The sequence below is a fragment of the Hirundo rustica genome, chromosome 2 (assembly GCF_015227805.2).
Source record: "Hirundo rustica isolate bHirRus1 chromosome 2, bHirRus1.pri.v3, whole genome shotgun sequence".
Lineage (NCBI taxonomy): Eukaryota > Metazoa > Chordata > Aves > Passeriformes > Hirundinidae > Hirundo > Hirundo rustica.
In genome coordinates, this window is record NC_053451.1 from 51,890,622 (window position 1) to 51,914,707 (window position 24,086).

General features: G+C 38.0%; 1 protein-coding gene across 2 annotated transcripts in view; it reads right to left on the reverse strand.

Annotated features, from left to right (window-relative positions):
* TRPC4 (transient receptor potential cation channel subfamily C member 4) overlaps positions 1 to 24,086 on the reverse strand; it is a 131,505-nt gene that overhangs the window by 39,963 nt on the left and 67,456 nt on the right. For both annotated transcript variants that reach the window (XM_040055183.1, XM_040055184.2), the window contains one exon: positions 20,377 to 20,895. In XM_040055183.1, the coding sequence (XP_039911117.1) occupies positions 20,377 to 20,895 (519 nt within the window). The remainder of the gene's footprint in view (positions 1 to 20,376; positions 20,896 to 24,086) is intronic.

Here is a 24,086-nt window from a genome sequence, read left to right on the forward strand (position 1 = left end):
GCGATTGTTGTCATATGCTGTGAAATATGGTCAGTAGTTATAGCTACATTTATTACATTAGTTAAAAAATAAAGGAAGGTTTTGAATAGGGAAAAGTTATACCCTGATGGAAGAAAAGTGTGCACAGTGGTGACCCCTACAATCTTGTTCTTCAGCTGCACAGAAAAGGTGACTTTGTCCCCTCTGGTCCTTGTGGAGGACCAGAGGAAATGAGGGGAAAACAATGTTTTCATGCTCTGTAAGTAAACATTTTAAGGCATACAGGAACTGACGGCAGGGAAACCTTCCTGGAACTCACAGTGTAAATGCTGTTCATGTAGCCTGTCTCACAGACATTACTCACAGGTAGCAAACGGTTAAATAGATCAACTAGTTTAATCTGTGATTAATATGTTTTATTACCGATTCCAAAGTCTTATTAAACTTTTAATTTATCCACTTCTCTACAGAAAAAAACCCTTCTCTACAGAAAAAAATAAGGAAAAAGTCTTAATGACAAAATTCTTTGGTCAATTCATACTAGCAGAAACTTTTCTTTAGAAAGGAAGAGTAAAAGTGGGTGGAAGAAAAACATGCTCCAGCATAGGACAATTCCTATAAAAGTGGATGACATTATGTCTAAGATGATGACATATTAAAGCTAAATAGACATGGTAAGTTCTCCCTGATAAACTTGGAGATTAAAAAAAACAAAAAACAAAAACAAAAACAAACAACCAAAAAAAACCACCCCCCCCCAAAAACATAAAAACCCCCACCACCAAAACAACTATTGAACACAAGTATTTTGTGACTAGCAAAAATAGAAATACACTGTGACAATAATTTGTCAGTTCTGCATTGCCTATGCCAAAATATTATCACTGTAGTATAATTTTCTTCCTTAATTGGAGAGATTGGAAGTATTTTCACTACTCTTGAGTATCTTAATACTGTCAGTATTATGTTATTTGACTTTGACATTGTCTCCATATAATTAGCAATCAGCAAGTTTATATTTTCACATTATGATGGCTTCCAATAGCTTCCAGCAGTTCGAAATTATAGAAGGGATTATTCCTGATCTTTAGCTCCTTCATAGAGTCTGCCCATCTGAAAATGTTCTGTTATTCATTCTCTTAGTTGTCATGCTGGGAATTGGCTCTTCCCTGAGACCATTGAAAAACAGAAATTATTCACAGTGCCAGCAAAAATAGTCTGGTATAAATAATAACAGAGGCTGTTTCTAGTGTTATCCAAGCATATATATAACACAGAATTTAATTTTCACTTCTGATTAAATCTGATCTTTGGTTTTGCTAGAATACTTCTCAGTCAATGAAATGATGAAGAGGTAACACAACTGATACTATTAACTATATATGGTCTTTAAAGAAATAATACTTTTATAAATAAAATATCATCAGAATAAGCTGCTTGTTCTTTACCACAATGTTACCTTCAAGTATTTATTTCACTGTATTATGAAATACAAAAAGATATAAAAAAAGTCCACTTGTAACAAGGTGCTCATTTTTACATTTTTATAAAAGAAGTCTCACTAAATCTGAGGTCCAAATTAAATGCTCATTTTGACATCAATAGGTGGTTGAGTATGTTTTTTACAAAAGGATCTCATTTTTTATCTAGAAATGAAAGCTGTCCAAGAAAATTTATTTCCTTTCTGACGTATACAAGCGAGTTATGCTGTAGCACAAAGAACTATCTCCGATAGCATTCTCTAACAGATTAATGCTAAAGACTTTTTTTTTTTTTTTTTTTTTTTTTTGGAGGAAACAGCTAAAAATTTATCATTTATCATAAAATTTCTTATTAATACTTTTTTTGAAGTCCTGACCAGATTCTCTGTTGTGCTGTATTGCCATTAGAGATACACTAGTAGGAAAGGTTTGCTCTGAGGTCAGCTGCTTTGTCACACACACTTCCCCAAGACTGTGCCCCCATTTGACAGGACTCAAGCTTGTTGTAATGCATTAATTTGGTTTATATTTCATCGGATTTGTAATTTTTTTTCTATGTATCATGTGACCTGTCCTCGCCCAGCAGTGCCCATCTCCCACTCTGAGGTCCAGCAGCGCCCATCGCCCACACTGAAATGTAACCTCTGTTCCTCTCCCACGTATCCCTTATTGGGTGGTGCCTCTGGGCCCTGCCTCTGGGCCCTCCACCCTGGAGGAAAAAGCCACAGCTGGGGAGGGGCCGGGGCACTCGGCACCGGTGAGCCATTGGGACGGTGCAGCTAATCTGAGCAGGACTTGAGAATAAAAGCTGTAAAATCCCATCGGAAGCCAGCGAGCCAGACTCTTATTTTTGCCATCGGCGGCCGTCTAATCTCGTGGGGAAGACTACATCTTCACTCTCCGGTCAGTAGAGCATGAGACTCTTAATCTCAGGGTTGTGGCTTTGAGCCGCACATTGGGCACCAGATGTAGATGCCAGAGGCAGGGCCCACAGGCACCACCCAATAAGGATACGTGGGAGGGGAACAGAGTTAGGTTACATTTCCGTGTGGGCGATGGGCACTGCTGGGCAAGGACAGATAGAAAAAAACATTACAAATCCGATGAAATATAAACCGAATTAATGCATTACAACGCAAGCTCAATTGCTTTTTCTTTCTCTAGAATACTTTACTTTTAATATTTTACAAATTTACAAATTTAATGAAAACCTATTAAAATAAATAGTTTTAATTTCAAATTCACATGTCAGTATTTTCTATCTATTGTTTGTGAAAAGCATTAGCACTAATGACAGATTCAAGTCCCAATCTCACTAAGAAGACGCCTAAATTTGGTAGATTGTTTCTCCCTTTAGAGATGTCACTGCATGTTCTTTTCTGTATCTTCCCCCAAAGGCTGTATTTGAGAATTTAAGCTCTTACTCTGTGAAGACTGCTTCATTAAGACAAATGACATTTAATTGCAATTTAAATGCTTTAATGTTATTGACTAGATCAGCTCTATATTTTCCTTTCCAAAAGCTAGGGACCATGTTCTGGATTCCTTTGGGTACAGTAATACTGAGTGTTTTCTGCCTTAGGCCAGAAACCCTGATTCCTGCACTAAATCCTATGAATCTCCTCATGTCCATCCCTTCTAAATCTTGTGCCAGCTGGAGGAGACCATCACAACAATTGTGATTTGTGCTGCATGCAAACCACTGGTCTGCTTTTACTCAGCTCTATCTGCAGCTGTGTCCTTAAGAGGACCAGTGAGCTCTCTCCCTGTTGTGGTTTAACTCCCAGCTGGCAACAAAATACCACAGAGCTGCTCACTCACCACCCCACTCCTCCCAGTGGGGTGGGGAGGAAAACTGGAAAAAGGTAAAAACCATGGGTTTAAATAAGAACAGTTGGGCAATTGAATTAAAGTAATATAAAACAACAACAGCAATAATAATGATAAAGAAAAAGAGGGAGAGGAATAAAACCCAAGAGAAACAGGTGATGCACAATGTGCTTGCCCACCCACAGCTGAGTGCTGCCCAGCCCATCCCCAAGCAGAGATTGGCACCCCGTAACCAGCCTCCCCCAGTTTATATACAGGGTATGACATTCTAAGGTATGGAATATCTTTTTGGCCAGTTTGGGTCACCTGTCCTGGCCATGGTCCCTCCCAGCCTCTCGTGCACCTGCCCATGGGCAGAGCATGGGACACTGAGATGTCCTTGGCTTAGGGTGAGCACTGCTCAGCAGCAACCACAACATCAGCATGTCATCAACATTACGCTCATACTAAACCCAAAACTCAGCACTGTACCAGCTGCTAAAAAGAACATTAACTCTATCCCAGCCGAAAACAGGACACTTGGGATCAGAGCACCATACCATACCATACCATACCATACCATACCATACCATACCATACCATACCATACCATACCATACCATACCATACCATACCATACCACACCATACCACACCATACCACACCACCCTGTATACAGTCAGAGCAACCTGAGTCACATCAGATTCCTACAGCAGAGCAAATTCACAGCACAGACGCCTTCATCATAAAATCCAGGGTTTACATTCCTCTCACCAAGACAGAATGCATTTCCAGGGGTTTTTATTTTGATTATTCTGTTGTGTAACTTCAAACATGAGGAGGAAGGAAACAAAATAAAAGGAAAATAGAAAAGTAAAAACTGAAATGCTTTGCTAAAAGGATTAATGATATTACAGCTTTGAGCATTTAAAATTTTTCATTTGCTAAATCAACACAAGCAGAAGCTCTTACTTTGATTGATTACTCGTCAGTAAAATGAATCAGTACAGAAAAAAACTACTAAATATCTATTAAATAAGTCAAGACTTATTGATAATTGCAGTTATTCTGATAAATTGTTTAGAAAAGGCAATGGCAACTGAAACTAGAATGCAGTTGTTAGGAACCAGCTGTGCTTGAATAGCTTTGTTAGACTTCCCAATGGTAAAGGAAAATGAATCAGTTATTGGGCTTTGGATGATTGTGTAAAATAGCCCAAAACTTCAGAATTGTGATGTCGGTATAATACTTCAGGCTCCCACTCTAGGTTAAGTGTTAGAACCACCATAATTCAAGACATTTTTGTAGGGAAAAAAATAAATTACTGGATTATTGTAAGTATCTGAGAAGAAAATAAAATATGAACTTACTTGTTGTACTGGATCCCTGGTTTTGCACACCTAGCCAGTGTATTTCCATGCATAGCAAGCAAAAAATAAAACCAAAAATAAACCCGATATTTCTATGTAAAGTCCTGCATTTGGGACAGAATAACCCTGTGCAACAGTGCAAGCTAGAATTCATGGTCTAGGGAATAACTTCACAGAAAACACCTGGGGACACCAGTAAGTAAGAAGACAAATATGACTGGGCACATATTTGCTTAAGTTTCTGTCATTTCAATCCTATTACTCCCAAGGCACTCTTCATATACCTCTGACACCAGGTTTCTTCTCTGTACCAATAGTTTCTACAAAATACACTACCTCACAAGAGAATAGAAATAGTGGCTGATCATTCTCTCAGCATTCATTCTAACACTGGATAAATCAAGACAATAAACATGTTTTGTTTATAATCTCAGAAGTTCAAGTTCAGTTTACAAGACCAAAAATAAATATGTATTCTGAAAAACTTCATATAGTAACACAGGGAATGTAAAAAGAAAAAAAATCACATTTCTGGACCAGTGAGCAATTAGCAATTAAATCTCCTTTCCAGATCAAATCATTCTATCACTCTACTTTTCTTACATTCAAGTTGGCTTTTTGTCCTGTATTGGCAAGGCCTCCAAGCATTAGCTGGTCAGCCAGAAGGGATTAGGATCTGTTACTTACAGTTCCACTGCATGATGGAACCAGTAAGTTCCCTCACACCCAGAACATTCTACCCCTTTGTCTACTCCTGTAGCTGCCATATTGCCAGAAGGAAAAGTTACACATTAATAAACCAACAATTACAAAATTCATGAGGGAGCTGCAAATACATTGAAAGCAACTAAAACACAGAACACAGTGAGAGTTTAATCGGAGAAAAATTAGCTAAGAAAAGCTTTGAGTTAGGGATGGTTAGAAAAGCAACCAGAACAGCTAGATTCTTCCTTTGGGCATTGCCTGCTCATTTGAGAATTTCTACTGGCATCACTGGAGACCACCCTATTCCTCAGCTTGTGGCAGAGGCCAAAACAAGGTAGAGAGTCTTTCTTAGTTCCACTTTCCTCTTCTGACTGTCCTTTCAGATTGAAGCAGGGTATGGAGTTTGAAAGAAACCTAAATGCAAAAATTTTAATGCCTTCTTTTCTTCATTTTCAGGTTCGTTGACTGTTTCTGTGAAGACAAACCTTGGATCTGTGATATTTTGCTGCACTATTTATTATTTTCTGTAAAAACAATGTTAATCACCTCTCATTAGCACCAGGAAAATTTACATTTCATTCTGTTAGCTTAGGTTTATGAGGTGCCATCTTGCATCCTTATGTGAAAAAATGGATATTAAGCATAACTGTTCTTGACTCCATGCTTATACTGTTCTAGCCAAGAGAAAAGAGAGTTGAACTCCAAGGTTTCCCAGTTTCTTTAGAAGTGACTGTTTATCATGTGAAGCTTGTGTGGAACTGAAGAGGCCAAAGTTCCCCAAAATCATTGGGAATCCAGTTCCTGGAAAGCATAACATACATTTGAAGACTGACCAAATACAAAATTAGAGGGATAAGGAGAAAAAAAAAACAAACCCCCCCAAAACCCCCAAAAAACAACCTCACAGACTGATTTCAAATGTATTCAAGCTAAATAAAGCAATAAACAGCATATTTTTCTGCTGAAATTTCTCTATTAATGTGTAGATCTGGCTTTGCAGTTTTATAAATACTTAGGAACAGAATGTATACAATCACTTAATCTGCTTTTCTTTCTCTTCAAATACTTTAATGCTTTTTATCTTTAGATTCCTCTTGTTTAACTTGGCGGTGTTTTTATATCAGAGTGTTGAGGACTGAGAAATCAGATTAAACACCCAGTTCCCATAGAAAGACTAAACTGAAATGATAAGTCTTTGGCAAGGATCAGTGAACATTATTCTGAGACCATTTTCAGGAGAAACGCATGTGAGTCTCTAAAAGATGCATCAGTTCTATCAGTCAAGTGCAGCCACGTGCAGCTTCTGCAGTTTAAACACAAAATATTAATCTTGGAAAGTATTTCAGGGGAGCATAAATGCTTGCTCCAAAGTCTAGGTTTTCAAAAGCTCTTTTACACCTAAGAATAGGTTGTGGTTGAAGAAAAATTACCTTCTCTTGTGAACAGACCTAAGAAATATCATGCTTTCATTTAATGGGAAGATACCTACTACAGCTGTTAATGAAAACCTGTGTATCCAACATCTGCCAGCCTGGATAAATAATTACAGTCCTTGGATAGTTCTTTCCTCTTATGAAGCTCTGCAATTTGTTGCAAAACATTAGAGTTTGGAATCTCAAATAAAAACCTGGAGTTACTCTCACTGTTGTAAAGATGTCTGAATACTGCTGCTTTCTTTCATGGTGAAGAACTAGAGTGACAAAAGAATCAATGAAGAGCCCATTTTAATTGACAACTACATAAGCATCACTTTTAAGGGTGTTCAGGCCTTATCCAAACTGAAGAAATCGGTGAATGAGTCTGAGCATTTGACCCCAGTCATCCCCACTACCTATTGTCTCTTGCCTGGTTCCATTTTTTATTTCTCCAAACAGGTCTTTACAAGGCAAATCTGCAACTTTTTGAAGTCTGCATACAAATCCCTTAGCATGACTCAGTCATCTGGTCAGGCTATGGTCTGCTTGCATTCAGCAGTACAGACAACCTTTCAAAGACCAGTTCCTCGCTCAATATTTTATTGATTTACATTATACATTTCTATGTTAGACTGTTGTTTCTAAAATCTATTGCATGCTTCTAGTAACTGGATAACTCAAGGGATATTTTTGTTTGGCCAGATTCCATAGCATTCTCTTATGGAGATATGGCATAATACATTGGCTTGTACTACCAGGTAAAGGAATATATTTTCTTTTAAAGTTTGGAAAATAAATGACCATTCTCCAAAAGCTAGAGATGGAAGAAGCATATGTGGAAGGATATAAACAAAGGTTGTTTCAGTCCCTGAAGGTTTGAGGCTACATTCTTCCTCAACAAATCAAAGGCCATTTGTTCACTGTCAGAGAAATATACTTCATAGGCTGTTGTCACTGTCTGTATGACATACATGCCCTGGCCTCTGCTCCAGCAAGTCATAAAGAGTACATTTCTAAGAAAGAGCCGCTCTTTAATCCTTGTGAAAGATACTAGTACTCTGAAGAAATATTTTTATTTTTTTTTTTAACTTTTCTGTGATGTTTCCTGATCATATGCATGAAAGCTTGATTCTTTAAACCAAAATTTGAGAATCAGCAATACATGACAATGAAGAATAAAGAAACTTATTACATATTAAGACACAAGTGAGTGCAGAGAGAAAAAAGCCCAAATAAACACACAAACCCCCCTGAAGCTCCTACGTGACATGCAATTTAAATTCAGATTACATGTGTACCTTAATCATCCTATATATAACATATAGGCTTTAACAAAATCAGCTGGGCTGAAGATTCTGCTGTAGTCCACAGAGGGCATTCTGGTGATGCCTCCTGAGCTAGTGTCATCTTCAGTTATCTTTTCCTCCACAAAATTCACCCTGTATCTGTAAAGGTCTCATACTAATACCATCAAACACTGCCGTCAGGACGCAAAACCTCCTCTTTACCACACAATCCTTTTCAATTTGCACCCCAAATACCTACTTGATGAGGTAGGTGGTGAGACTCCAGTTTCTCTTTATTGTTTACTGCTGCCCACTCTGTGCCATTTAGTATCAACCCTGACAGAATCGATAGCTCTCCCAAATCCAGCCCCTATCAACAGAAAAAGATAGTGATTTCCTCAGCATCCAAACGCTTCAGTGAGAGGTTGAGAGGAATGGCAGCCAAAAAACTCCACACTTCATAACAAAACTCTGTAGTCAACTAAATTATATTGTATTTGTGCAGGGAAACAGCTGCAGCACTCTCTAAGATTTAACTACGAGTTCCTTTAGTGCTTCATACTAGAACTTCAAAGATAATCCAACAGCAGTGTTTTTCTCTGGGGGATTTTAGACACTCCAGCAAGGGATCTGACACACAAACCCCTCAATTCTCTAACCCTGACAGCTTACAAAGGTAAAAAAACTCGCCTCCTCTTTGGAAAAGAGGACTTGATGGCAGCTGTATTATCACTACTGCTTTGGGAAAATGTTTTTCTTTGCCTAAAGTACTGAGCTTGCTAAACTTGTTACAAACCCCAGCTTTTCCATGAAGACTGAGGGAGGATAGGAGCTAAAGCACCCAAGGCTGAGAAATAATATTTATGTTTTTATTGGCAGGGTATTCATATTGACAGTGTTATGATGGGTCACTTTACATTGATTGCATTTGTGAAGGAAAGAAAGCAGAAAGGAAGGGAACTTATTTTCCCTTGTTTTCTTTTTGAAAATTATAGGATAATAATTTTCATCTAAATGTTTTGAAGTGAATCATCATATCTGCTGAAAAGTTGGTATAAGAAGAATAGCATAAATTTGCTAAATAGTTAATTGTTTAATTATGTTGCTGGTTTTATTACTTTTTTTGTTTCTAATATAAGCATTTGTGTTTTGTTCCTGCAAAAAGAATACCTGTAAACTGAACACTTTGACATTCTATCTTCTGATGTAATAAATAATTTTATAGTGATCCATCCTTTTCCTTCCTCAATCACTTGAAAATTCTTATTACTTGATTACTTCAAACTCATTGAGCTATTTGGGAAGTTAAATATCTCTGGCAAACTGCTTCAATATTAATAAGAACAAAAATACTATTTCAGTGTCGGGGGCTTTCTCTGACATTCAGGTGGTTTCAGGGTCCTTGCTCCCCTGCACAGCTCCGAGCCAAGCCGAAGGAAGAGACGGAGTTCTCAGGTTTAGATTTTTCAATGTTGCATACTTCTTTTATTGTTTCTTATCTTACAATTTTCTCGGAGTCCGACAAGATGTTCGCAGCATGGATTCCTCACGTCTCCCCCCGAGCTGGGCTGTCCTTATCTTTTATACTAATTACTACGTATTTCTTGTTTACTATTTCTTACCAATGTCTATCACTATTACTAAAAAGGTCATCTTTACTTTGACCCAGTCCTCACTAACTACTTTGTGCCACGTCAGTGCAGCAATGGAGTGAGGGAAGAAGAAGGAGAAGAAGAAGGAGACAACGCCCCAGATTCTCCATCTTGTCCCCATTCACTTCAATGCTAGGAACCTAAAATTATTATTTTCTCACCCTGTGATAAGCTAAACTACTATTTTTCACATTCTTGTGGCCTGTAAACTTTCTCTCAGTGTAGGAAGTTTTTCCCATGGACTGAAATCAAAGCCAGTGTCTCTCTGAGCTCTGGGCTGGGGTCCCAGACCCCCCTGCCCAGGTCCCTGACCCTCCAGGGCAACCAAAGGAATGCCCTGGACTCCAACATTTCGGTACCCTTAAAATCTTAGGGTCTTTAGGCTTTCAGCAGAGGTGCCAGGTAACACCTGGAAAACACATATGAGAAAGACTAAGGTGGCCAGATTCCTTAATACCACAGGATGAGAGAGGCATCCTCTGTACACTTGATGACAGAGACTTACAACCTTAATTTACTATGAAAATGATTATTTCTCTCATTTAAATGTTATTATGCTACTTACCTTTAATGTGATTTGACTAATACCTTTTTTTTTTTTTTTTTTTTTTTTTTTTGAGAATAGGGCCACATGCAGTGAAAGAAAGCATTTTTTTCACTGCATATGAAAGCTTTGCCCTTTATTTCAGGATTTTGACTGATTTTGAATAAATTCACTAGAGGTTTCAGCCTTGGAAATAATGATGAAGTGTCTCAACACAAGTGCAATCTTGCAGGCTGTCACAGCTCTAACAGTTGTCTCTTGCAAAACTTTCCATTTGACCTTCAGAATCCTTACGTAAAATTGAGGATTTTTCCCTCAAACCAAAGCTCTGAAATGCAGCTTTACATCATGCTTACTTCTCCAGGCAGACCCTTAGATCACACTAGAATGCACTAGAAGAGATTCCTGTAAACAGGTTCATCATTCCAGCTTAAGGGCCTTTTCTGGGTCTCAGAGAAACAGAATATCAAGAATTAAAAAACCAGCCACAGTTAGTTACCTTCCAAAAATGACATGCTATTTTTTTTAGCCTGTGTAACACATCTAGTTGTCCCTTGTCACCTTTAGAATAATTGTAAGCAATGTAGGTAGTGACAAAAATTATTTTGTTCTCAGATCGCTTGAGTTGGCTGGAAATGTCTGTCTCTTCCCATCAATGATGAAGCAACCCAAGGCTGGGCTGCTGACATAGGTACCTTAGCTAAATACCTGAGGTTATGTGGAATGAGTCAGGAACTCACAGCACAAGCACACTACAGGAATGGCCATTTCTAGATTTTTTCTGCATGCTGTTAAGAGGACAGAAACAAATAGTTGAAATAATTTTATTAATAAGGTGTCAAACCTTTTTTACACAATGCTACACTTTCAGCTTAATGTCAAATGGCACATAATCAAGTCATGTCTTTTTGTGAACCATAACAGGGTTGCTAATAAACCCCTTAAGGTCAGCTATTTAGAACAACCTCTAATTTAAACAACTGCATTACCCTGATAATTAAACATTATTGTGTTTCATGCACAGCAGGCAGAGTAAAACACATCCTCTTCATCCACCTAAAAAAACCTAACAAGCCAGACCTTGTACTTGACCAACACAGCATAGGCAATATCGCACTTCGCAGAGCTTCAACAATTTTTACTTTCTGAAGATCTGCATCATTCCTTCTCTCTCACAGATTTTCTTTTCTTAAAATGTCTTATTTTTGTAAAATATCTCCAGAACCAACATATTTCAACCCAGAAGAATATCATCCTACTATTTATAGAAGAAAGCCAAATGTCTCTGCAAGGAGGGTTTGTTGATAGTTTTGTGTAAACATTTCCCCTCCTCTTTGAAAGTTTGAATGCCAGAACTCAAAATTGAATCCTACATGACTTTCAAAATGGAAGATCCACTTTGTCAAACCACTTCCATATTGAACATCTCTCCTAATTTTTCTACTTTAGTTCCTGGAGCTGGAAAGTTTAGAAAGTAATATTCTTTGCTCAACTGAATATATATAGATCCTATCTCTCTGGAGGCACAGGAGTGAGTTCATCTAACAAGAACTTGTTTTTCTTATAAATCTTTTGTTCAACAATGTGTGCACATATTGATGGAGGCAATGGATTCATCCATTTTTGCTATTTTAATCTTGATAGCTAAGGCTTACACTAAATCAAGGAAGGGGCAAGGAAGGAAGAGAAGAGTTCTCTGTGGACATCTGGTGGAACAAAGAGAAGATAGATTAAAAGAATGAGCAGATAGGCCTAAAACAAGTTTCCTTTGGCTGTCTTGTTTTATTGTTCAATAAACACTCAGTGGAGAGAACCAGGCAGTGGAAAAAATTGCACTGCAACAGCACACAGAAGCTTCAGTGTCAGCATGTTCAAATGTGCCTCAGTTGCTCTTATTTTAGGCCACTTAAATCTAGCACAGGCATGGATTAGTTAGTTTTTGGACAGGGCGTCCTAGGGTGACTTTATGATGCTTGTATCCCCAATCGTCTGTTCTGTTTATGCTGCATATTAAGTTCTACACCTTTAAGACTGGTTCTGAGAGCAAAGGGGGGGAAGAAGAAGCGCACAGAAACTGACTGATTTTGTCACAGCTTTTCTTAGAAAAATCACTTCTGTGGGTGGCTTCTCTCCTCAACAAATGTCAATCAATGCAAAACCAGCACACATGGTCCTAAATCTACCCCAGTTTTGTAGGGAAGCTTGTAGGTGCATTAGTAGGGACTCCTTCAAACCAACTTCTGCTACTGCCAGTCTCAACACAAGGGTTGTGCACTGCTGGTTAGGAAGGCAGATATCCCAGCAACATTTCATATCTTGACGATGCAGAAAAGGAATTGAAAGGAGAGATTTACAATGTACTTCATTAATAGAAAGTTTCTGCTTTGAGTTAATTACTTCCATCAAGTGTTTGAAATAAAAAAGATGCTGATCTTAGTTCATGAATAGTGTAACTAGAACTGTGATGAGAGGGTTGCACCCTGTGTGTAAGCACATAGCATTTAAAGGTTATCAATGCCTTCTAAGACATAATTACTTACTGCTGCAATTAATTTCCCCTTACGTGGGCTTTGGGCCTCCAGAATTCAAAGTCTCTGTTACCACAGTGTAGAAATTGCAGCTGATGCAGTAAATTGTCTAACTTGCTTCCACATTTTCAATGCCTAGTGAAGTAATTCTTCTAAATGAAGCACAGTTTCCTTCCTCAACCACAGAAGCAGAGATGTCTCTGGAATGAACTTAGATGTCTTATCTTGAACAGACATGATCTCCCGCTGTGCATACCTCTGTCTATTGACTGTATAAGGAATTTTTTCACATATTCTATCAAAATTGCTTCACCACAACTTAATGCTGTATTAAGCAGATGTGCCCTGTCACTTAAGAACTTTTTTACCTGGCAGCAATACGTACATCTTCCACAGGGACACCTACACCTCATTTAGTCCTGCTTGACTAATTTCTTCTGTAACAAGGTGACCTGAATGAGGGAAGGCTGTTGCTATTGGCCACCTGGATTTTAGTAAAACCTTTGACACCATTTCCCACAACGTTTTTCCTGGAGAAACTGGAAGGTCATGGCTGGGATGGGGATACCCTTCATGGCTTAAAAATCAATTTGGATGACTGGGCCATGAGAATGGTAGTGAACTGAATTACATCCAGTTGGTAGCTGGCCACTAGTGACCTCATGCTCAGTGTTGGGTGAGCCAGTCCTGCTTCGTATGTTTATCAAAGACCTGGATGAAGGTACTAGCTGCACCCTCAATCAGTTTGCAAAAGACACCAAGCTGGGAAAGAGTGTTGTTCTGCTAGAGAATAGGGAGGTTCTACAGAGGCAATCAGTAAAGGCTGGATAGATGGGTTGAAGCTGATGGAATGAGGTACAACAAGGCCGGTTGCCGGGTCTCACACGTGCCATAACCACCCCAGGCAGCACTACGGACTGAGGGCAGAGTGGCTGGGAAACTGCCCAGTGGAAAAGGACCTGGGGGTGCTGGTTGACAGCAACTGAACACAAGCCAGAGTGTGCCCAGGGGGCCAAGAAGGCCAATGCACCCTGGCCTGTATCAGCAATGGTGCGGCCAGCAGCACCAGGGCAGGGATTGTCCCCATGTACTGGGCATTGATGAGGCCTTGAATCCCGTGTTCATTTCTGGGCCCCTCATTACAAGAAGGACATTGAGGTGCTGGAGCGTGTCCAGAGAAGGGCAATGGAGCAGGAGAAGAGTCTAGAGCACAAGTCTCCTGAGGAGTGGCTGAGGGAACTGGGATTGCTTAGCCTGGAGAGTGGGAGGTTGTGGTGAGGTGAAGGTCAGTCTCTTCCAAGTAATGAGTGATCGAATGAGAGGGAATTACCTCAAGTTGCACTGGGGAGGTTTAGATTGAGAAAAAGATGATAGGATTGGATGTTGGGAAAAATTTCTTCACCAAAAGGGTAGTCAAGAACTGGAACAGGATGCCCAGGGAAATGGTTGAGTCACCATCCCTGAAAGCATTTAAAAGACATGTATATGTGACACTGGTGGACATGGTTTAGTGGTGGACTCAGTGGTGCTGGGTTAATAATTGGAATTAAAGTTATTTTTCTAACTGAAAGGATTCTATAACCAATTATAAGAGTACTTTGTATGTATAGCAGATGATCTACTCATCTCATTCATACTATTTAACAATCTGTGGACTTCTTATCCATAAACACTGAGACTTTTACATGATTTACAAAGCAAATATATGACCTGGCTTAGAATACCTGACTCTTGCATGGAAAAATGTTTATCAAATTTTTTGAGTACTATAGCTGAGAGTCTGCAGAAATGGGTCTTCTGGAGACGTGGACCCAAACGTGTATATATCACTCCTTTCAGTTATGCAGCTCTTAGACTAACCATATCTTCCTTTGGTGTCAAAAATGTCCAAATATTATCAGAGTCTGTTTTTTTGTGGGGTTTTGTTATTTTTTACATGGAGACTTCTGAGTGCACCTTTGCAGCCTTTTGACAAATATTCATATACACAGTGACTTGCAACACATGGCTGCTGTGTTTCTGCTTATGTTTCAGGTGTGGGTTAATTTTAAACACAGAACAATTCTTAAGATGCTGTTTTTTCAAAGCCATTCCTGCTTACAAAGTCAGTAATTCTGTTTTTGCACCTGAAAGACTTTTCATGAGAAATTAATTATAATTAAACATTGGAAACATTACTAAGAACATAGCACCTTTACATGTCAGTAGTTCAAAATTATTTTCTTTAGGAATTGCTAAAATAGTTTTGAAAATCATTAATTTTTGCTATCATGCCTATGCTGTTTTCTGTAATAATATGATATGGATGACATTAGCTATAAAAATTTAATTGGCAAACATGTTCAAGTCCAAGAGGATTTAGAAGTAACTGCAGATAAAACAAAATTCGCTATTTCATTGAAATGAGGTGTTTAGACACTGTCATGAAATAACAGATTTGAAATTATTAGGCACATTTTCATTGAAAATGTCACTGAATTTCTGACATTATTGTGAAACATCTTCATTTAACTGAGGCTGTATTTTGAACAGAAAACTAGGAAGAAATGGTGATTCCTTTTTAAAAAGTCCTCTTTTGAGCAGAAGCAAACAGATGATTTTTATTACCAAAACCAAACAACTTTTTTTTTATCCTTCAGCATCACTTTCCTAGAAAACATGAATTGATCCATGAAATCTAAGTATCATATTATTGTATTTAATTTTTAATTTAGTTTGAAGCTAATTTCACTAAAATGTTTTCCCTGAAATTCTTTCTAATAAGGCCTGAACTCTTGTTAAATCTTTAAATACGTCAAGTTGTTAAACCTACTCCCTTTTTCACTCTGCCCTTTGCTAGTGCATGTTCTGCAGCTGCTCACAACTCAGAAAAACAGGTCCTGCCCCTGGGAAAAGAGAGCATCTAGAGGTCCAACTAGAGGTGTTTGGGAAAGTTTAGTAGTTAAGCAGCTGCATGTCTAGTAAACAGAGAAAGTAATTAAAATTTAGATTTTTTTTTTTTAATCAAACCTTTAAAAAAGTTAATTTAGGATCAGAAAAACTTTAGAAAACTTAGTTCTGGCTTCTTTAGATAGGTTTCAACATGACTCATAACACTGGATAGAGGCTAGATAAACTGCACATTTACTTCAGGTTTTTAAAGATAACAGTAAAAAAAAAATCATATTAAAATCTTTCCAGACTGCTAATTTGGCAAGTGCAGAATTTAACCTATTTATATCCTATTTACAATATAAGGTATTCCAAATTTGTCAGAGATTTTATATTTGTCAAGGAAGAGAAAGATGATCAGCATAACCTAAGAATGGAAAAGATAAAAGAAAAAAAAGAAGTAAACCCAAACCAAACCACCCAGTGTTCACTAATTTTAGAAGTAAGAAAAAAAAGCCCAAGTTACATACTTAAAAATTCCTATTTCTTCTGTGTTGATATAAGAATGCCTAATAACAAAGCAAAATGAGACAATTGTACCAATAATTATAACCTCATCCTGTTACTGTATTTGACCTTACAAAACTATAGCTTAAATGAAATGGGACATTTAGCATGAGGCAAAAATGAAACAGAGATATAAATGACCAGGATAATTATTTAAATTGCACTAATTAAACTTACTGTGAAACCAGATTATATTGATTCAGCATATTAATCTCTCCTTCTTTATTTCACATGTAAGGGAAAATTAGTAAGCAAGCAAGTAAGAAAAAATTTCACATTTTTGTAGTAATATGCTTAATATCTAAACAGAACCAAAGCTAAAACAAAGCTAACTGAACAGTGAGAGTGGCTTTTTGCTGTGATATCTCAGTTAAAAACTCTGAATATATATGACAAGAAAATACACATTTTGCAGTAAGCAGAAGAAATTACTATCTACTAATCAGTAAAGAGATCTACTGTTCTCTTCTACTTAAATGCACTGCTGTACCGGAGTTTTGTAAGTAACTTGAACTCAGATTTGCTTGTGAACCACATACAGGGTTTGTATTTGCCTTCTACATCCTTACATGGAGCTGCAGTCAATTCAGATAACATTTTCATTTGGTTCAGAAACCAGGGAAACTTATTTCTCACTGCTCATCGTGTGCTTAAAATCTACCACAATGAACTTGTGACAGCCATCATAAAACCTAACTATCGCTTACTTGAGACAATACTAAACAGCATGTAATTGAACAACAAAATGTCTGTGCCCAGTGCAGGGTGGCTGTGTGACTTCAGGAAACCTCTTGTTTGCTGCAGGCTGTAGCCCAGGTAACAGCAGGTGTCAGAAGCAGGCACCACAAGCTTCAGCAATGTGTCTTTCCTTACAGTCAAACGGCACCAGTGGTGCTAAATGAACACAGAAAAAAAAAAGGCACCTCAGATGTTCTGTCCCATGGGATATGCTACAAAATCCCACATATTCTGGCAGATACTCTCCGGGTTCTGCCCCATAACTCTCAACAGATATTATCCACAGTCTTGCCAGACACTATTCTGCAAGGTAAACTTGAGACCATAAATTTTTCATCCTCATTAGTCATTAATAAAAAAGATTGATAATTTTATCAGGGAAGTTTCTTTGCTGAAAATGCACTGTAGGTTACCTCTGACCTGACTCCCTGGCCTGAGAATTGATTAACACTGATAATGTGCCTTCTGATGGCACATGATTGAAAATCACAGTACTACTGCAAGTGTGAAAGGAATGGAAATGCAGAGATGAGCAACTTTCACTATGGAGAATCTCAAATCCAATGGCATAGAGTTCTTGGTTTGTGGAAGGCCCACTTCAGCAGCAAAGTGGAGAACATGGAGAGCTCTAAAACTGAATGTACTTTCTCAATTTCCACAAACACAGGGTGATAGCAGGGGCTTGCAGACCACTACACAAAGCACTGCTTAATCATTCGAATTTCAAGGGACTTTCTCTGTTCAATACAAGGCATTTCTAGATCAACATTCCAAACACCACGTCATTTATAAAGTTCTCAAAAAGTCTGAGCTTGGTAATTTTCTCTACTCATGTTGGTCAATTTTCATTTCTTTACACAATAAATATTCTTCACCATCCACTTGTTTGCTTCTGCAAGTATCCTCAACCTGCTCTTCTACACCAACCTGTGTCCTAAGATCCAACTGTTATATTATCCAAAGCCTACTTTACCCCTTTACGAGACTTAGTTCTAATATGTTTCATGTTTTCTTGCTTAAAATGCCAAAAGGAATTACTGCTAATAATTTTTTTTTTTTGGTATTTTTTTTCAACTTGAAAGGAAAAAAAGTAATACTTAACTCATGAGCACTTAATAATAAAAAGCAATGTAAAAGAACACACACATCATTATTTTGTCACTTTTATCTGCCATTTTTGGACTCAGACTGGACATTCTGGACAACCTATTGCTTACTTGTGGAGCTCTGACCTCAGCCCCAGTATGGTGTTAGAATGACTTTTGGTAATAGCATGAATAAAGGTTGAGATGTTAGGGAGGGTTGTAAGACAAGAGGGGAAGACAATGCATTCCTATCTGTTTTGCTGTTTTGTTGCTGGGTATTGTTTTTGGATATTTAAATAAACAGAAATAGTAGAAATAGTTGTTAAGTCTGGAGCAGTACCAGTAGAAAATAATTTATAAAAACATTGAGTATATTGCCTAAAATACTGTACTATCAAGAGCTCCTGGCTGGGTTCCAGTGCCCAAGCTGAAAAAATCCTCTGACACTGGAGGCTGCTGGAGTCAGCCAGACACTGTGTCTCCTGCAACATGCTTAACACAAGAAATAGAAAGACCCTGATGATGTATTTTATCATGATCTATATGGACCAGGACAGCCAGAATCCAAGCAATTTTTATGCCTGAGGTAAGTTTCTTAATCTTAGAGCTGCACCTACCAGAATACTGTAGTAATAATCAGAAATATAATAACTGAACGGTTAGAGAGGTTACTGTTAGCTTCAGCAACTACTATGGAATACATTTTGGAAGACATTTAGTAAACCTTGATTCTGCTCCAGTGAGAATCAAATGATAGGGATAGTAGGAAATATTTATAGAAATGAAAAATGTGTGTAAAATATAAAAGATCCACCAATTTGGAATTGTTTCACTGAATCAGTATGGCCTAATGTTTTCTATTATGAAGAATCAATTATGTAATCAGCTGTTATCACTGAAACTTAATTAGTCAGAGCAATCAGATGGAAGTAAAAAAAAAACATCCTACATGTGCCTGTCACTGTCTCTATCTCAAATTAAGAAAATTCAAGCTTTGTGTTAAGGTTTAAAAAACAAACAAACAATGAGAGGTCAGAATTTTATTTCCATGCATGAATCCTTGTGAAAGCAGAAGTCTAAGCTTCAGTTTCTTAAATGATTGTAAGAAAGGACTGGCGTGTCAAGAAATAGAAATAGTGGTTGTTAAATCCGGCAAAGTACAATCTGAAAATAATTTGTGAAGGCAGTGAATATGTTGCCTGAAACATTATACTATAAAATATAAAATTATGCAATACATATCCCAAAGGAAAAAAATACTTTTTAGAAGATTTGTGAAGTCAGAGACCAATTGAAGTTTTTTTCCATCAGTACTTCAGTAGTTCCCTACCTCCCCGGTAGCTTCTTGATTACTAAATTGTATTTCGAATGAACAAAAGAAACATTAAATGTTTGGTTATTATTTCTTCAAACCTTTCTAACATACCTAATAACACATTTACTATTATACTCTGCAGAAAGATATTTAACAGCGATAGACAGACTAGGTCAATTTAATACAGAAGTTCCTTAAGCATTTGCTGTAATGAATATGAACAAATACTATACACTTACATTTGTCTTGTATATAAACTTCCATAGTTCAGATGACTTGGTACATTTTCTAATAAGATAATACAACATATTCTGACATGATGATGCGCAGGAATTAGGTGAAGGTTTGGAAATATCATAGGAACTGTCTTCCTAACTCATTTTTGTGTCTTGCTTCTTTTGCCTTTGCATGCACAAAATAACTGGAGTACTTTTATAAAGATATGCAGACATCCTCTGATTCCAACTGAATGTATACACTGGTGAAGCAAATGTATGAATTTTTAACAGCCATGAACACGAATACCCAGGTATTTCCATTTTGAGTTCCTTATGAAAAAGAATCTGAATGTCAACATTTTTGGGAGTCATGCACAACTATTAAAATTCCATTTCAGTATCTGTAACAGCTACTTTTTGAAGAAACCTCTCTACAGAGGTACCTCTAGGATGTGTCTAAACACATAGCTGCCTTTTTCCATCACACACGGACCAAGTTAATTTAAAGCATGCTTTATATATTTCTCACTCGATTACTGAAGAGCGCTTCAGAGCACAACTACTGAAGACTATTCAGGTGTAAGAGAAAAAAGTTTCACAGAATCTGTGCTAGAAGAGAACACTTTAAATTCTGATACTATCAAACAGTAACAACTATTCAAATCCATCTAATTAAAACTATAAAAAGAGCAGAAATCTAGTAGAACAAAAAAAGATAAGCAGAAATTTGTCTCAGTTAAAAGGATGTATTTCAGGCTCTTATCTGTCACATTACTACTACTGAATACGCTTAAATATTCTCAGCACACTCACCTCCTTTTGACGGTACTTAATTGCCAGTTTCAATCTTGCAAGATCATTGCCACTTTGTTCTTCTATCAAGCTATTATCATCTCTGTAATTAAGAATAATTTCCAATTCCCTGGAACTCCGTGTCTGATCCAGAAGATCTTTCGCAAATTGCTTGCATTGCCGTGACAGCTCCTCATACTCTGACTTAAACTCATTTTCGACTTTACTCAGTTCCTGCAGCTCCCAGCTCAGTTGAAAAGCGGTAAGGAAAGGATCCTCACTGGACAAAGCAATCAGTGATGGGCTCGCCAGAGCCTTGTAGATATTGAGTCTGGACCGAGAGTGGCGGAGGCTGTCCACATCTGAGCTTGAGACACACTCGACACAATTACAGCGCACCTCGTGTGGCCTGGGCACAGACACCCCTTTCTGCACAAGGAGCTTTATGATTTCGTAATTGTTGGTGTGGGCAGCCAGAATAATAGGTGTGATATCCGGCGTAAATTCTGAAAACTGCTTGTCCAGAAGCACTGGTGGCACCTGTGAAAGAAGGCAAAAACCCTTACAGGCCTCCTCATTGAACAAGAGTTCTAGAAAATAAGGCTAAAAACGGTTTACCAGGTAATACACTTACTGATGGGTCTTTATTTCTATCCAGAGTTGAAGGAAACTCTTTAAATATAACAATTCAGTAACTAAGATAGTGTCTTTCCAATTAAAGAATTGCTATAAACAGGGTGTAATTTTTCATAGAACCTGTTTATATGTAAACAACCCATAGATAATGATTTATTAGAGAAAATTATTACTCCTCCCTGGTCCCTTGAAGTGAGCAAGATGGAATTTTTTTCTTGTCTCTCATTGGTTTATCTCAGTTTCATAGGGAAGAAAGAATCATGGGGGTCATAACTATGAATCTCTGAAGAAAGCAATGACCAGGACACAGGAAAGTTAGATTTAGAAAATAAAATGGTCAAGTAAAAGAGAAGAAAATACGTATTTTCTTAAAGATAATGTTGAAAATAAGGCTGTGTATAGAAACAAAGGCACTTCCTACAAAGAGCCTAATTCTTAAGGCTCAGTTTTACATTCACCTGCACAAAGAAACATATTCTGTTTATAGGAAAACAGGGGAGTTAGTAGAAAAAAGGTCCCCAGAGACCATTTTTAAAGCCTCTTCTGATATGAATTTCTGTTTTGTCAGTCTTCTTTATTAGAAGACTGTAAGGTTTTCCACTTTTAAGCTTGCTTGTTTCTTTATTTTATACTACCAGGCTTTCCCAGGTCAAGACAATTTTTTCCATTAGTATGATTAAGAATGTAAGTGTAATTAGTCATTGTCAATCAAAAAAAATTATATTAGCATCATTACTTATAGACTGCCTTTGGTCCAGAGCTCAATAACCAAGTACAAAACTCAATCCAGAGGGCACCACAGAGAGGGGCTCTGAGTGATGCACTTTCAGGAGGAAGGAAAAAGGAAAACATTTGACTCAAAATTATCTGAAGGCTGGAGAAATAGATGGCCATTGCAGGGATGAAAATATTTTTGATGCAAGTCTCATGACAGCACCACAGCCTCACTGCCAGGTGAAAAAACACAAGTGGAGTGGAAGTGGCAAAATGTGTGTGGCAAGACTGGAGATCTGACATTCAGGACTGTAATCACACATCCCTAGGGAAGCAAAACTGCCTGGTCGAAGTGTATCATTGACCTTAAGTAGCTGTGCCAGATTCAGAGAAAAGTATGTGGAGTGAACAGGCAGAAATCCCTTTTCTCCCCTCTCATGTACTCAGACGTGTATGCTTGGCTTGGCACTGAGTCAGGCTGGCACTGAGTTTGTTTTATCATTGTGGGCTGACAGAGCTGGCACACCCCCCAACATGATCCCATGCAGAGGATATAGCTATCCTCACAGGTAGATGCTCACAACCAGTGGTTCTGAGCCAAGCAGCTTCTGTGCAACTTCACTTCTGCTTTCTTTATTCTGAGTTACAAACATAACGGTGTAGCTTGTGCAGAGAAACATGGGTCAAATATTACTCAGGAGGTAAGGAACCCGGCTGAGAATATACTGAAGGTACATATGGATGGAGGGAACACCTGGGTACAAGAACAAACAGAAGCTCTGTGTGCTGGGCCTGGTCTCAGACCAAAAACCACAACTCTGGACATATGAGTTCCCAGAGGACTCTGTGGCTCTGCCCACGCTGCTCTGTCAGGTCTCTTCCAGGGTGCCTCTGGGACATCTGTTACCTCCTGGCTGGACACTGCACACAGCCCTCCTGAGGATCCCCAGGTGCCCAGATCACATCATTACTCCTGTCCAGTGTGAGCTGGGCTTGAAATCCATTTATGTTTTGTCTCCTGTCTTTGGTGTCAGTGAGGGAAGTGAGACCTATTTCCAACACCAATTCTCACAGGTTATTTCAGTCTTAGTTTTGTCTTCTCTTTTACTTACATATTACATGGGAAAAAAGAGAACACTGCGTGCATACACACATGCTCTCTAAATTGCAGCTGTGGCCAGTGCTTTTGAGAGCAGAATGGCATGAAAATGGTGCTAGAGATTCAAACTTTGCATTAGTAAAAATGAGATTTTGGGCTATCATAGAACTGAAAAAGATTTACAGAGAGGTGTGTGTTGTGTTGTGACAGTGTCTGAGACAAGCAGTGAGACTCCCCCTTGGCCTCAGGTTCAGGGTACCAGAGAGCGAAGGAGAGAGCTGCAAGAGCAGAAAACTCAAGGTCAGAAAGCTGTAACTTCACACTCACTGACTGCTCTAACTCTGTCACTTCACATGTCGCTAGTTTTGTACTTTCCGACAGTACTAAAGTAACATTTGCTTCAAGCCCTGCCAGAACTGAAGGCTATCTTAAACATATTATCAGCTGCAAGCTCTGAAAAATGAAGACACAGCTTCAAACGACTGTGACTGTGCCTTGCAGTGACTAACTTGTACATGGAGTCCATTTCTCCCCAAGCTGCTTGCTTTTTCTTGTAGCTTATCAAAACATTTCATCTTAAGCTAACTCAGATTCAAGGCTAATGCACACATTTTGCAATTCATCACATCAGAATTTACCCAAATACAGAAGTATTCATTAAATCTTTTCAGCCTTAACTCAAAGAAACATTTAAACTTAAAGGGCAAACCCTAAAACTTCAACTTTAATTACATCATGACTTTAACCCCTGATCCTTTACTTCTTATTTTAAGATTCTGTAATCATTTAAATAAAAGAGAGAATATCAAAGTAACAAGGTCAAATTATTCCCTCATCTGAAGTAAAATGAAGTACTTTGAAGTACTGAGCACTCTCATGGCACTCAGAAAATTTCAACATCTAATGGTTGACCCAGAGTACTTGCTCTTAAGTTATCACACTTACAATGAATTTTACTTTCAAACTACTGAAATAATTCTCTTCAAAGAGAACCAAACCAAATAACCAGCACACACATTTGGAAGATTTGACAGAACACTCACAGGAAACATTTGAGTCTTCCTTAAATCCTGGAGGATGGAAAGATGCTAGGTCTTGTCACTGACTGTGACTGTCACTTCCAAAGGCTCAGCAGTAGCATTAAGGTGCTAAGTTTGAGGCTTCTTAAACTTGGCAAAGTCACATAATTTTTGCTTTCTTACATTTTGTGAAGAATTTGTACTTCAATGCTATTTACAGGGCTGAACAAAGAGGTTTGGTGACTATGTATATTTATTATGAA